Below are 17,075 nucleotides of genomic sequence, written 5' to 3' on the forward strand. Positions count from 1 at the left end.
GATTAGCTATTTAGATTCATGCACATAGAACTTTTTATTCACGAATGTACTAATATTTATTCATGCAATGACCATAATTTTATTCATTCATGATATGAAAAGTTGTAGTTTGATTCAGATGTTTTATGTGGATCCAAACTTCCATCTGAAATAACGTTCCATCCTCCCGATCCTGTAAAAACAAAGGGTAGTGGGAAGTGTTTGAAGTCTACTTATGAGAAAGAGCTTCTTAAGGCCAAGAAATCGAAGAGACGATGCAAGAAACGTGAATTTATGGTTCGCCATGATTCACGCAATTGTGGAAAGGTCGTAGAGGAGGATAGCGATGATGATTAATATTATAGCCACAATTTATTCTTACATTTTTTAGTTTTTCAGTTGGGTTTTAATGATTTTGGGCTTTTTTAATGGCTTTTGAACTTGAATACATTTTCAGCCTTTATAAAGTTTTTTACGATCTATATTTTTATTTTTATAATTGCATGAATATGAAACACCTTACGTATGAACAAAAAATATAAGTTCAGATGAATTAAAATTGTGTATGAACAATTACACGTTTTTTAATGAAACCTGAAATCCTCAAGACATGAGATTTTTTTCACCTATTCTATGAACGTTATCCTTGAATTAATATTAATCAATTGAGGTATGAACGAAATATGTAAGTTCACTTGAATCAAAAATTGCGTGTGAATAATTTCAATTTTCCAATGAAAAATGAAATCTTCAAAAAATGGGATTCCAGCCGTGGATTGCCATATTACATACTATTATAATTATATATTTACGAATTTTTAGGCACTTACCATATGAACACATTTATCAAGTAAGTACGAATATTATTATATATGAAGTCCAACATAGAGACTTTTTGTTCGCCATGACTCATGCAATTGAGGATAGGTCATTGAGGATGAGAGCAATGATGATTAACATTACAATGACATTTACTTTATACATTATTTAGTTTTGCAGTTGGATTACCATGATTTTATTCATAAACTATACTCATAAAATTCATTTTATTATCCCACATATAAATATTAAAATGCAACTTAAAGAAAATTACCAACCACATTCCATCACACAGTAGTTACACATCGATCCGCAACAATTTATCTAATATTCATAATACAACTATAAATAATTCATATTGATAAGTAAATTCATTCATACTAAAACATATAACAAATATTGCTTAACCTAAAATTTAAAAAAATGAGAGACAACCACACACAAATACGGTACCCTCACCATATACGTTTTTTTTTACTTAGCATATAATAAGAACATACATATTTAAAATTCATACAACAATCGCTGCATATTCATATCCACAAAGTAAATCATTCAGCACACAAAAAGGTACAATTCTTGTTGCAAGCTTGATGTGCGAACCAAAAACGATATTCACTCTATCCTCAAATATTATTCATACACTATACTCATAAAATTCAGTATATCATTCATCCAATATAAGCATATTACAATTTCTGCATTGCACTCCAAACTCATCACGGTGCGCCGCCTCATCGACCCAGTTGATGCTAGAACAAATAATTCATGCATAAACTACAAACAATTCATGCAATCAGGCATTCATCATTGTGCGCCGCCCCCTCGCCCCAATTAAAAGCTGCGCAGAGTGTGGCTTGCTCTTCAAGCCGCTTCCAGCAACGCCGCTACGCTCCGCTCACCACGCTAATTCAGCTGGACGTCGTCAATGCCGCCCTGCGCATATCTGCCACGCATCCTCACACCAGGTCCTGTCGTCGTTTCTCCACGTTCTTTGACTTTCGAAGCTTTACGATGTGTGTAGACTGTCCCTTCATAATCTCCTAAACAGCCAAAATCCATTGGAAAAAAAAATCAAAAAAACTAAACCAGAAAAAACTAAAAACACAAAAAGGGACCACAAAAAAAATATAAATCAAAAAATTATGCATTTCTTCTACTAGATCTATCCATCTCAAACCCCAAAAAATATTAAATTTTACAACACGTGCTATCGGATCTATGCACCCAAAAAACACAAATAGGTACCACACAATACTTCAAAACCCCTCAATCAATACGAAAATTGAATTTTACAAAAGTATGTAGGGAAAGCAAATGAACCCAAATACAAAAAAGTTTATGGAAACCTCAAACTTTTCAAATCTAATCATTATAGAACAGATTCGCTCATCTCACCCGGTGTAGTAGCTTTAGTTCGTCCCATGGCAATCGATATTTTCGCACAATTGATGAAGAAAAACCCTACTCCTCCTTCGGCGGTCTTGCTTTGCTTTGGGTGGAATGAACTTAAATTTTTTTTTTTCCAGAAGATATTAAATTTTTTGTGTAGATACATAATATTTTACTTCAAGTTTTAATTCACACACATCATTTCATTCGAATGAATTATTAGGTAGGAATCAATTAATTGAAAAGCGTGTAACTCCCTTGAAAATAATGAGTTGTAATCATGGCAAATCTTAATGGCAAATGTTCACTTTCCTATTTTTTTTGCTGCTTGAGAATCGGAATGAAACAAATCAAAGATATGGAAGGTCAAAATCCAATTCCTATAATACCCTTACGACACCATTTCTGCTGAATATTATATTTAATGGGATGAATTACACAGCCCATTAGAAACGGTAATCCAGCCGTTGGATTTATTTAATAGAGGGTGTTGATTTAGTCTTATATTATAGACTAAGGGAAGACCATTGAATAGCACTACCCTATATATATATATATATATATATATATATAACCATTAAATTCAATTATTAACATTTTTTTCTTCAAATATAAATAAATTGATTCCATACGTATCTTCGTGTATTTGATCAAGATCACAATTATTAACAAATAAGTAACTAACTTAAACATAGATAAATCCTATCAAAATTAGAATTCTTTGACAAATTAACTAATTAAATTTTTTACGTCACTCACGCTTTACGCTTTCAACTTTCAAGCCACGATGGCTATTTGCAGATTCACTTATAATTATGATCTATCTTTGAATATTTATATTGTTGCTTCATCTTGTGTGATTTTTTTTTAGTCTAATGTTTTAAGTGTGTTTTTATGATAAATTTGAATCTATGCTTTCATATAATACTGGCCACTGTGATGTAGATGATCGTGATACATTGGTGATCGGGCAATAAAGCAAACAACATGCACAAGAACATAAAAAGGATCAATAAATCTGATTAATTGAATCAAAACTGTCAAGAATCCAAATATGTTTACTTCCTAAACTCTAGGATAAAAGATTACTAGCCACATATAGACATATGAACTAGCAATGGAAAATCAAGAATAAAAATAAACATTCACAAATAAACCGTAGGGGAAAAAAATATGAATCTTCAGTTCTTGCTCTTGAAGTCTTCGCCGTCCGTCTCTCAGCTCTCCAGAAAAGTAAAAGTAAAAGTCCCCCGCTCAAAGTGTTTTGGGGTTCTTTTATATGCCCAAGGTCTTCTGGCTTATTTTCCACTCCAAAAAATTGTGTTTTAACTAAAAAATCCGAATTTGGACTTGAAAAAGCGGTGGATCCACGGTCAGGGCACGCGGCCGCGGGCTGGACCGCGGCTGGCGTCGAGTAGCGCGGCCTGGTCGCGCGCCCGCGTTCCTTCCCCACGTGGACTCCTCGAATTCCCTGGACTGCCCCGCGGTCGTGGCTCGCGGCCGCGGCCCTTGCCCTGCGGGACCTCCATGAGGCGCGGTCATGAATGTGGCGACGACACGCATACTTTCCGACGTCCGATCTTTCTCGTTCGACATTCGATTTGAGCTCCATTTGCACCCACGAACTCGTATTTTCCTGAACTTCTTGCATATATATACTCAAAACATTCTCCAAGCAAGCCCAAGAATCTGTCAAAACAACAGAAACATGGACGAGTAGTCTAATCCACACAATAAGCAAATTCAAAGCTAAACAACTCAACTTTAGCTAGGAAAACACTCAATAAAGCACAAGACTAACACATCATATGAGTGAAAAATGCATGTAAATCACATGACCAATTTTTCAACGATTTCACGTGACTCAAATGTGACCAGATTTTCAATGAGACTAATCATGACCTATATTTCGGTTAGATTAATCGTAAATCAACCGTGCTCACAATATCTACGATTAATTAGATGGAAATATTGCTCATATGTTGAATTACTGTTAGCCTCATCGGAAAAATTGGTCACAGTTGAATAACGATAATCTTATTGGAAAGCTACATGATAACCTCAGGGTCGGCCCTGATATTTCGGGGGCCCTAGACGAAAACAAAAAATTGGGCCCTAGTTAAATATGATTTTATTAATTTTAATTTTGAAAAACTTCTTTCAGTTGGAACTACTGTAACCGATATAGTCAACAATATCCTATATGCAATAGAAACATTAGGAAAACAATTTAAAAGTTTAACAAACTAAAGAACTTTATTAATGGACTTCATTTGTGGTAAACACATTTGTAGCACTCGCATTTCAGAAAATAAATCTTGAGCATCAATGTCAAATTTATCTTTATATTTTCAGGACATCTGGAAGTTTAACACAACATTTATGCAACTTATTCTCATCCAATAAAATTAGCCTTTTATGGTTATGAATATAAATTTATGCAACATAGAGGCGTTCTATGTTCTGTTACCACTTGGGGTTAGAAATTAGTAATAATTTTTTTTTTTATCTTGTTGTTGATCGTTGACTTTAGGTAGTGAAAGGATTTTTTGAAGATATAATATTAATATTGAATTTATATTTTGGGGCCCCCAAAAATTTGGGGCCCTAGGCCATTACCCCGCTTGAAACACACAAGGGCCGGCCCTGGATAACTTATTTATTTGACATATCAAATCAAATTTTACCTTTTCAATTATTTATAAAGTGATATATAGTTATGTTATCCTTTAATGTGGCACACTCTTTTCTTAATCTCAAAAAATTGAATTAGTTATAAAATAGAGTCAACTTTTGAGATAGTCATATTGAGCAATGAAATTCAATATTTACGCGCAAGTTGAGCTTCGTATTCGGGTTGGGACACGCGGGTTATGATGGTACAATTGATACAAATGGGTAAATTCGTGTTAATTGTGTCTTTCATTAGGTACACTTTATGCTCATTTGTGTCAAATGTAATTAAAGATTGAATGATTGTACAGTTGGTACAAATGGATAAATTCGTGTCAATTGTGTCATTCATTAGGTATACTTGACACAATTATGCTCATTTGTGCCAAGAGAAAGGGGGGAGAGAGACAGAGGGAGAATAACGTGTATGGGTTTGGGCTAGGTAGAGTAGGATCCGCGAAGTCAAGGGTATTTTGAACTGAAATTATAAAAATGGCCATAACTCGTGTTCTTCAAATGGTTATTTATATTTATGACATTTCTTCCTTTCTTTTTTAAGTGTCCTATTAATAAATGAATGTATCTACTTTCATGAGTGTAGATACAAAACATATATATTTATTTCAAATGGTTATTTATATTTATAACATTACCCCCTTTCTTTTTTAAGTGTCCTATTAATAAATGAATGTTGTCCCTAAATAAATATTCCTTTTCAAAATTTCATGGTTATAAAATGATGCATAACTTTCAATTTTGTGCCCATTCTATTAATGACAAATTCTATATCTTTCTAATTTTTCATGAAATAATTAGGATAAAAAGAGAAAAAAATATCCACTTTGTGGATTTGAAGGACATAGATGAAGGAAACTTCCCTAAAAAAAATTTTAAAAAAATGAAGGAAACATATAACGAAATTAGTCAAACTTATTAACTTGAAAATTCCAACCATTTTTGGGCTTGAAATTAGCTAGAGTGGTCCGATTTAGGGATGGCAGTGGATCTTGGACCCGGTCCAGATCCGTAGATCCAGATCCGTTTTTACGGATCTGAATCTCAATTTTTTGGACTCGATAGATCTGGATCTGGATCTGGATCTCAGTTTTGAAAACGAATCTGGATCTGGATCTTGAAATTTTAGATCCGGATCCGGCCCAGATCCGACCCGTGGATCCGTTTTATTTTATATTTTATATTTAGTTTACTAATAATATTAACTAAATTAAAAATAATAAATAAATTATATTCAAAATAATAAAAACTAAAAGTAATTAGATAAAAAGTATTTTGTGTTATATTTTTCATGATGGAAATTAGATGTTGTTGATTTTGTGATTTTTTTTAATTTAATTTAAAAATAGTAGATCCACGGATCTGGACCCGTGGACCCGCGGATCTGACGGATCTGGATCTGGATCCAAAATTGTCAGATCCACGGATCTGGATCTGGTATATGAAAACGGATCTGGATCTGGTATTGGTCAGACCCGGTCCAAATCCGGCCCGTTGCCATCCCTAGTCCGATTGGATAAGTGGATTGATTTTTTAGGCCAAGTTTTTGAATTCTATAAGTCTGACCGAACCTTATTTTTGGAATAAATTGATTATATTCATAATTAATATTTTATTCATTATAGTCTCTTGTTTAAAATAATAATAATAAAAATTAATAAGTTTACTCCCCTCAAAAAAAAAATTAATAAGTTTACTATTTTATATCTGAAACCTCAAATTACATTTCTAATAATTTAATAATAACCTGATTTCATCACTGTGCTATAATATTCTAGCGTAAAAGCTACCTGTTGGTGGTCCTTATTTTTCTTGATTAATTTGTGTTTTTTTTCTTGACAATTTTTCTCAATGAAGTTGGCATCAGTCAATCTAGACTTGGGTTTGATAATCCACTCTGAAAACCTAAAAGTTGTCCATTTTTATGAGGTTGAAAAACTCCAAACACACAACACCTGAGCAAAATAAAATTCTCTTTAGTGTGTGCGTGTGTTGATCAACTAGTAAGTGATTAACACCCAAAATCTAAGGTCTTGAATTCGAATTCACCATCCTGCAATTTTTAATTTTCTTTATTCATTTATATAATTTATCCAAAAAAATCTCTTTATTCTCTCTGATCTCTATATCTTTGGGCCTTATTTCTCTCCAGAATTTCAGCCAACAAATTTATCCACATGGCCGCACATGGCAAGCGGGCTGCAAAAGTATATTAATATATTGAATATTAATTTGATTTCTGCACAAATAATGTTGGAAACTAAATAAAAAATATGGTTAGTCGGTTAAAATAAATAGGAAATGGCGGATAAGAAAGGGGGAAATGCATTTTGCTCATACAAGAGTTAGGGCAATAAATAGGCTGACCCACGCTGACATGCCATCTCTTATTCTCAATATAAAAAGGAGAGAGATTCCTTCTTCGCAATTAAGACGAAGAAAAAATAAGGCATGCATTAGCTCTTTCATTAATTTTGATTACTTCGGTTAAATTTGGTTGTGCATAATTATATATAAAGGGTTTTGTCTATAAAGTTTTCAACTTTTATGAAATTCTAATTTTATATATAGATTTTAATATTTGGCGTGGTGGTTACAGAACTATTAATTTAATATGATTTTGTCTAACAATTTCAATGTTTGAAATGTCAATTATTAAAATATTGATATAATCTGATTTTGCCACTAATCAAGACTCCAATCAATTGTACTATCGACATAACTAGTCAAATAATTGATATCACTTTTATCGATCGATTACCATTTACCATATAAGAACGATTATTCAACATCAATTATTTTGCTAGTCATGCCAACAATAAATTTGACCAAAATCATGATTAAATAATAAAATTAGATTAAATCAATTTAATAATTATCATACTAAACAACAAAATTTACATGTGAAATTAAAATTTGATGAAACTTTAGTAATTTCTAAACAATTAAGCTTAACCCGTCTTCATGCTTTTAGTTAGATAAAAATAAGGAATTAATAGGTTATTTTGGATCCTAGGAAGTATACTACTATTGGGCGGAAATAGAGAAATAAGTGAAAAAATAAAAACGATTCTAAATACTATTCCAAGGCTTTGCACTAAATTCGGCAACATTTCAAATTCTAATGGCTTGCACTTTGCCCCAAATGTCACACACAAAATAATATTTATAAATTTATAATTTTTAATTATCAATATACCATCACATGGTAATTATTGCATGTGTGATCAATATAAATGTGCGGTGTTTATTGTGTATTTTAAGAAATTACTGGGCCAACTTGATTCATTGATCTAATCTGTAGAATCATTTTAATTGAACCAAAAATACTTATATGTTTTATAATTAAATATCTTAATAAAAATTCATAAGGCCAGTTAACCAGATGAGTAAATGAACATGGAAATTAAATTAATCATCCATTAATTCCTCAATTAACCGTCACTAATCTTTAAGATTTTTTTTAAAGAATTACAAGAGGCATAAAATATATAATCAAATAAGCAACCTGCACACAGGTGTCCTCTGCACCACACAAAAACTTATTCGCTAATTTCTTAAAATATCGCAAGTGCACGAGTGCAATTGTGTAGGATTGACCGTGGATCTTGGACCGGATCTAGATCCGCAGATTTAAAACATTTTTCTTGAATCAGGATCTTGCAGAAAATGGACCTGATGGATCTAGATCAAATGTGAATTATTTCTAAATTTTTTGGATTTGGAGCAAGAGTTTTGAGTCCCAGATCTGGTCCCGCGAATCCAATTATATATAAAAAAAAATATATAGTTTTATTTTTATTTGTATGTAATTATACCCTAAAAATTCGATTATTTTTATTTTTATGTAACATTTATGTTAATTTAATTTTTTTTTAATTATTATTATCTCTTTTATTTGTATTCATAATATTATTTTTCTTATTACAAGGTAAAATAGAAGATATATTGTTCCATTGTTACTGAATAATGTGATGAAGATATATAGAAATAAATTGATTTTAATGATATGATGATAAATTTTTATCTCTTTTATACCTATTTAATTAAAATAAATGTGTATCTCAATATATTTTTTTTTTCTAAACTTCTTTAGGATATTTTTTTAAGCCTTCTTTAGGATATTGATGATGTTGTAAGTAGCTATAACATAAAATATGTATTTGAACAATTACAAAAATTGTTTCGATATATTATTGAACTACTAGTCTACTACTAATAGTATTTGATTATTATATTCTTGCTTATATGAATTCTTATAATAGTCTACTACTAATAGTATTTGATTATTATATTTTTGCTTATATGAATTCTTATAATATTTTTTACGGAATGTAGTGTAATTATTTATTTTAAAATGATTGTTGAAACTCTAGCCAATAATTATGATTTTTTAGTTAATTTAAAATTTATTTTAAAAGAGCAAAAAAATATGGATATGGATCTAAACCCAAGACCCTGTAAATCTTATGAATATGGATCTAAATCTCATTTTTTTGAATTCAATAAATTTGGATCCGATCCGGACCCATGTAAAAAAAATTGAATAGGAATCTGGACGAAGCAGGACCCATGATCCAGCCATCTCTACTGGCATGCTCTCTCTCTCTCTCTCTCTTATTTAAACCACATGGAGCTTAGTCCATTGGGCTTCAATCAACACCAGAAAACATCTTGAAACAGAAGCAATGACGCTACAAAACGAAAGCGGAAGTTTGGAGTCTCACCTCAATTTACCCAAAATCAAGTTTACTCAGCTCTTCATCAACGGCCAATTTCTCGATGCTGTATCAGGTTATGTTCTTCATATATATACACGCATACATGAGCGTGACTTTATAATCTCTGGTTTTTGGTGCTTAATTTATTAGATTAATTGCTTGTGTATCTCCTATTGGATCGGAGGAAGCTACTTCTTTTTGCCTTTTGGGTGTCTCTCTGATCCTCTTTGATTCATCCATAAGTTGGATATTTAGTGTAGATGTCCATAATTATCAGATTATTTCTTTTACTAATTCACTATACCTTCTAAAATATACTAACTTCCAATCCATCTATCTTATCTATCTATTTATATATTTTAAGTTATGAATAACTCTTAGAATTAGAATATAAATTAAAAGCAAATTTACACCGTTGATATACCCATAATTTAATAATTGTAGTGCAAATGTTTAAATTATACGTAGAATATGATTGAATTTATTGTGTAAATGTCTGAATTTCAAAAATTAAAATTTTTGTTCCTTATGAAGTTTCCAGTACTATGAATTCATGCATCCAACAAATTAAAGTGATGAATCAATCGTTCTTAATTATCTAAGCATTGAAATAATTCATATTTTATATTTTAAAAATAATTTTTATTTTATCTCAGGTCTCTCTCTCTCTATATTCAACCTTTTAACTGTCCGAATCTATATTTATGAAGTATTAATTTGGTTGTGTGGACCTACGCGCGCATGGACGTTCAATACTTCCGGCATGTTGACAATTAAGAGACTCCGTCACCTCATCACTACTTATTTCTTTACGATTTCGAAAAATTAATTAAATTCTAATTACGGGACTATATATACAAACTATAGATTGGGATTCATAGAATAAATTATTCTGTTCTATAGCTTTCTTGACAAGAAATTAAGACTCTCTGTTAATTTAGTTAGAACCTCGAATAATCCGCAGGAGATGGAAATTGTTTCGTAGCCAATCATTAAATTCATTTTAATTTCTCTTCTGTAATTAAGATTGAACTCGTATTAGTTCAATAGGCAATAAATGTAGAGTTAAACACTTTGAAGAAAAATGTAGCTAGAACTAGGACTAGGAGTGAGTGTGACCGAATTTATATAGCATCAACATGATAAGTTTTCGTCGCTTTGACTTTTCGTTAGTTCAATCCAATTGGAAATTTGGTTATCAGAGGATTTTTTTAGGACAATAACTTAGGTTGATTTGAAAATTAGGATAATAACTTTCGGACTTGTAAAAATAGGACACTAATTAATAAGCGTTGCACCCGTAGGACATTTATAGGCCAATTATTGAATTTTGAGACTTTTTTGCACGGACCAAGCACATGGCAACCCGCACGGAGGGGTTGATTATGTGGCAAGCACGTCATTTTTACGGCTCCAGATAGGATGTCGTGTGCTTGATCCATGCGGGAAAGTCCGAAAATTCGATAATTGGCCGAGAAATGTCCTACGGATGCAATACTTATTAATTAGTGTCCTATTTTTATAAGTCCGAAAATTATTTTCCTAATTTCCAAATCAACCTAAATTACTGCCCTAAAAAGCCATCTGACTCCTCCTTTTCTTTCTAAGAGAGTTTTTTTTTTTTTTTTGAATAACTTTCTAAGAGAGTTTTTGTTTGAGATGTTTTAACAAATTGTATGCTCATTCTGAGGAACACGCTAAAATGGTTGCTCTCTTGAAAGAACTAACTCTACTTTAATTTCTACCCATCTATCTCTATCTTTTAAATTTAAAATAAAAAAAATAATGATTCTTCAACGTTGTTGCAATTGCAATTAGAAAGAAACATAAGACGGTGAGAGAATCATGAGATAGTGAAGATTGGTGTTTATTTGAGAAATTAGGGCAGCGCTTTAATTTAGATATCAAATATGTTGTCAGAAGAAATATTTATGTGGATAGGAAAAATGTTCCTTTATGAGAGACAATTTTTATGGTACAAAGATTTACGTGGGATTAATTCCCAAACAAACAAGTTTTTCGCTTTATTGTTGGGTAATACTTACTAATGCTGTGATTTGAGTAGGTTAATAATATAAATTGATGGGGAAATTGTGAATAAATATAGGGAAAACATTTGTGACAATAGACCCAAGAAATGGAGAAGTAATAGCAAAAATAGCGGAAGGTGACAAGGATGATGTTGATTTGGCTGTCAAAGCTGCTCGTCATGCTTTTGATAATGGCCCATGGCCTCGTTTGCCTGCTTCTGTAAGTTTTAATTTCACATTTATTGCATTAAATATTACTAATGTTTCTCGTGGTATATAAATATTTATATTATATGCGTTTTATTGTAGAGTCAACTCTATATTCTTGTTGAGTAAAGGCGATGCCGATAGAACAATAATAAAAGTAGAATTGTATAGTCAAGAAGCGATTAAAGAAGTGTGCATACATGAGAAAAAAAAAAAAAAAACTATCTATTTAATTATAAGCAATCGTAAGCTAAGGAAATTATCATCCTTTCGGATCCAAATGCAGAAGGATAATTTTGTCCTTTTAAGCTTTTCGTGCACAAACTCTAATAAGAATTGTATCTTCGTGATCTTCAAATTAAGGGATTTCTCTGCCATTAATATCGGCATTGGTCCGCTCATGACTAACAATCATACTTGAGTCTTGATGTAGCTCATGCTTGTTACAAATTGGTCTCACTCCTTTTATCATCTTCCATGCTTACCATTATATTTATTTTAATCAATGATAACCCTTCAATCTTGATTGCCTCCAACATTGGCTACTTTTTTCATCTTCGATTCTTCTTTGACCCGTCCATGGTTAATTTTATATTTTAGATTATCTTTAGTCTTGATCATCTTCTTCATATTTCGCCTAGTGGTGTTGACTTCTCCGATCAGTCGTGCAATTTATGTATCTATTTAAGTAATTTATCAAAAAAAAAAAATCACCACCTATTTTATGAGGGAATATTAATTATAATTTTGTTATTTCTTATGTCCACGAAAAATGCGGTACAATTACTATTTTTAGCGTTTACGAAAAATAGGGCACTTTTTATTTTAGTATATATAGGCCTATATTTTTTTATCATCTTTTATTTTTACAAATATATGTTATTTACAAAAAATCACTTTAAATTTAATCTTAATTCATTTATTTCATATAATAATAAAATTATTTTTTTACTATATAAAGAATGTATCATTTTTTTTACTAAAATTTGTATTAAAAAAATATGGGGCAGTTTTTCAGAGGGATAGCAGCAGCTTGTCCTTATCATTGCAAACTTTAAGATAGGACAAAGCTCCTCGTGTCCTTGAAGTCCTTCCCATTTGCTCTGCTTGGTCGGAAAAGTAATTTGAAAAGTTTGTTTTTTACTTTAATCATTTATGGTGTCGGTGCCATCACTAATAACACAGAGTCGTATTAATTGGATAAAATTTATTCGGATAAAAACATATATATATTTTAAAAACATAATTTATTTAAAAATATTTTAGTTACTTTTATCATTTTTTACACATTGTAGTTTTTTTTGTAATTTTTTAACGATTTTTCAATTATTAGTATTTTTTTTTTTTAGTTTTTGTACCTTAAAAATAATAAAAATTGAAAAAGTTGTTAAAAATTATTAAAAATCTACAATATGGAGAAAACAATGAAACTAACTAAATTTCTTTTTATTTTGAATCAAAAATTTTAAATACATTTATATTTAAAAATATTTAGTCATATTTTATCTGAACGTATTTTGTCCAAATAGCATTATTAAAAAGTAAATACATTCGGAGAGCCAGATTTTAGGTGGAGAAGCCAGATTTTAGGTGGGTTTACGCCAGCATGATATTATTGCTCACTTATTAGATTAATAATATGCACATACATATGTGGTGGCATTTAAGGGTGATCAGTTTTCAGCGACAGTGAAATATCGAGTCGAATTAAATCCAAATATAAAGTTTGTTCGATTTAGATTTTTAATTTCAAAAAAATTTGTTTGATAATGAAAAATCGAATAAAATTACAAGGGTATAGGAGTATATAATAATGAGAGCGCATTTGAAATAGTCATTTTGAAGAAGAAAAACATAATATTTGGTCATTAATTGAAAAAACACAAAATCTGGACATTTATTATGTGTAAAGACTGTTTTGCCTTTAATTAGAGCGGATTGGATTCGGGTCGAATTCGGGTTTGCGCGCGAGTTAGACACATATGACACTAATAGTGCTATATATGCCAACCAAAAAAAAAATCTAAGTATATGGCACTAATATGGTCATAGGTATCATTCGTGCAACACTACATAAGAGTGTATATTACACTAATATGGTCATAAGTATCATTCGTGCAGCACACTAAATGGAGAATCTAAACCCGAAATTATAATCTAAACCCTAAATGATAATCTAAACCTTAAATGGATAATCTAAACCCTACTGCAGGAAAGTGTTCAAAATGGTCATATAATTGTACTCATCTAAATAATATCAGCACACAGGTATATAACACTAATGACACTAATATGGACATAAGTACGATGCGTATAGCACTAATGACACTAATATGTCTATAAGTACCATTCGTGCAATACTGAGTATATGGCACTAATAGTGTCATGTGTGCCTAACCCGCGCGCAAATCTGAATCTGACCCGAAGTTTGATCTGCGCTAATTAAGGGCAAAACAGTCATAAAACGTTAAAAAAAATGGCTAGATTTTGTGTTTTTTCAATTTGTGACCAAATATTATGTTTCTTTCTTCAAACTGGTCATGCGAGTATATTGTTTCTATAATAATTAGAGTTCATATATGTGAATAGTTATTTCGTATTGTAAAGATTAAAAAATAATCATAAAAATAAAAATAGCAATTTTTTAGCTTAAAGTACTATTTTTCCATTAATTAATGAATTTAAGACTAAATTTATGGTAAAAAATATTTTCGATTGTAAATTGCCCCATAAATATGATAATTCTCAATTAAGAATAAGTTTGGTTCATCATTTAAATAAAGTATTTTCACAACCAAACCAATTATTTGTTGTGAATTGTTCTTTAAATAAAATAATTTGTGCCCAAGAATTAATTTTGTTGTAAATTTCCCGTTATATAGGGCCATCATTCTTGGTTTGTGCCTCAACTTTGCCACTTGCCATTTGAGCTAGGCGGCTGCTCTCTCTTAATCTTAGAATCAGATAATATTGTGAATTAAATTTTAAATTAATACCACAAACACAGTTTTCTAAATGAACGATTCCCGCCGTGGATTATGTTGTGTTAACGCACGCACTACTCGAGATTCAGCTTCAATTAAAAAAAGTTTGATCTCTATGTCTGCGACTTGTTATTTATTTTATTACTAACTATAAATTTGTGGATTTATTCGATATAAACTCGTAGTCTAATCTGTAGAATTTTCTGTTAATAATTTGAAATTAAAATATGATATTTATGTCCTCTATCCACCAACCAAATAATTGTAAATCTTTATTTAAGTTTTTGGTATCACACTATATTCCCAAGTCTGTGCTAGAAAGAGATATTCACTACTGTCGTAGTGGCTAAATCAAAACTAAAAATAAAAAATAAACAAAATTAACCCATACCATATTGAATTAAGAAAATGAGATGAGACACAATAATGTTCTTACAGGAAAGAGGAAGAATAATGCTAAAGTTGGCCGACTTGATCGACCAAAACGTGGAAGAATTGGCATCATTGGACGCTCTCGATGCCGGAAAGCTGTACAGGATCGGGTTGGTCGCCGAGATCCCCGCCGCCGCCGAAAACCTCCGTTACTACGCCGGCGCCGCCGACAAGATCCACGGATCCACGTTGAGGATGGCCGGGCAGCTGCACGGGTACACGCTGCTGGAACCCATAGGCGTGGTGGGCCACATCATTCCCTGGAACTTCCCCTCCCAGATGTTCACCATGAAGGTCGCCCCGGCGCTGGCCGCCGGCTGCACCATGGTCGTCAAGCCCGCCGAGCAGACGCCTCTCTCCGCTCTCTTCCTCGCCCATTTGGCCAAGCTGGTAATAATTAATTTGTTGACTGTACACACATTTGTCACACTCGTTGATTTTCCACCCGCATGCATGCAGGCTGGCATCCCGGACGGGGTGCTGAACGTGGTGACGGGGTACGGCTACTCTGCCGGGGCTGCGATAAGCTCTCACATGGACATCGATAAGGTTAGTTTCACGGGGTCCACGGAAGTAGGGCGGCTGGTGATGCAGGCGGCCGCGGCCAGTAACCTGAAACCGGTGACGTTAGAACTTGGAGGGAAGTCGCCTTTCATAATCTTCGACGATGTGGATGTTGATAAAGTTGTTGATCTCGCTGTGCGCGCGATTCTCTACAACAAGGCAAATTCATTATCTATTTCTTTACCATTCCATCTCAATTATGTTCATTAACATTTAAACTCTTGTTTAGGGGGAAATCTGCGTGGCGGGTTCGCGTGTTTTTGTTCAAGAAGGGATATACGATAAGTTTCTAGTTACGTTGGTGGAGAAGGTCAAATCTTGGGTGGTCGGCGATCCTTTCGATCCCAATGTTCATCAAGGGCCCCAAGTATGATCCCAGCTAATCTCTATTCATAATCTTTTGATTAATAAATTAATATGGTGATGTTTGAATATATATATATAGGTGGATAAGAATCAATACGAGAGAGTTCTTTCATACATCGAAATCGGGAAGAAGGAAGGCGCCACTTTGTTGGCAGGGGGTAAGCCAGCCGCCAGCAAAGGCTACTACATTGAGCCTACAATTTTCACAGACGTAACGGTAAGTATATATATATTCCAAATTGAAAGTTGCAATAGTTAATTAGTATATTTTTGACACATAGATTTGGGTTTAATTTTCAGGATGAGATGACTATAGCCAAGGAAGAAATATTTGGACCGGTGATGTCAGTTATGAAGTTCAAGTAAGTAATTAATTAATTGTGTTGCATATGAATTGATTAATGGAGTATATATATGGTGATGGTTTAGGACGGTGGAGGAAGCGATCAAGAGGGGGAATGCTAGTAAGTATGGATTGGCGGCGGGGGTGATGACGAATGACTTGAACATTGCCAACACAGTATCGCGGTCGATTCGAGCGGGCATAGTGTGGATAAACTGCTACTTGGCGTTTAGTAATTCGCTTCCTTACGGAGGTTACAAGATGAGTGGGTTTGGGAGGGATATGGGGATGGAGTCTCTCCATAGCTACCTTCAGCTTAAATCTGTCGCCGTGCCCATTCACAACTCTCCTTGGCTCTAAATCCCCCACCCCATGTTTGATCAAATCCTTGTTTCTTCTCGATCCGAATTTGAATTGCATTTTAATTTGTACAATATACTTCTTTCTGAATTTGTACAATATACATTCTTGCTTTCCTTGTTTCAGGCCAATAATCAATAACATGTACAACCTAGTATTAATAAATGCAACCTACATTTGTATTATGCAA

General features: G+C 32.6%; 1 protein-coding gene across 1 annotated transcript; it reads left to right on the top strand.

Annotated features, from left to right (window-relative positions):
• Positions 1-9,410: 9,410 nt before the first annotated feature.
• LOC130988308 (aldehyde dehydrogenase family 2 member C4) lies at positions 9,411-17,075 on the top strand. The gene is made up of 8 exons (XM_057912121.1): positions 9,411-9,672; positions 11,707-11,849; positions 15,259-15,642; positions 15,712-15,975; positions 16,046-16,183; positions 16,262-16,399; positions 16,483-16,544; positions 16,612-17,075. The coding sequence occupies exons 1-8, from the start codon at positions 9,567-9,569 to the stop codon at positions 16,883-16,885; spliced, it is 1,509 nt and encodes a 502-aa protein (XP_057768104.1). The 5' UTR covers positions 9,411-9,566; the 3' UTR covers positions 16,886-17,075.

The sequence above is a fragment of the Salvia miltiorrhiza genome, chromosome 6, assembly GCF_028751815.1.
Source record: "Salvia miltiorrhiza cultivar Shanhuang (shh) chromosome 6, IMPLAD_Smil_shh, whole genome shotgun sequence".
NCBI classification, from domain to species: domain Eukaryota; kingdom Viridiplantae; phylum Streptophyta; class Magnoliopsida; order Lamiales; family Lamiaceae; genus Salvia; species Salvia miltiorrhiza.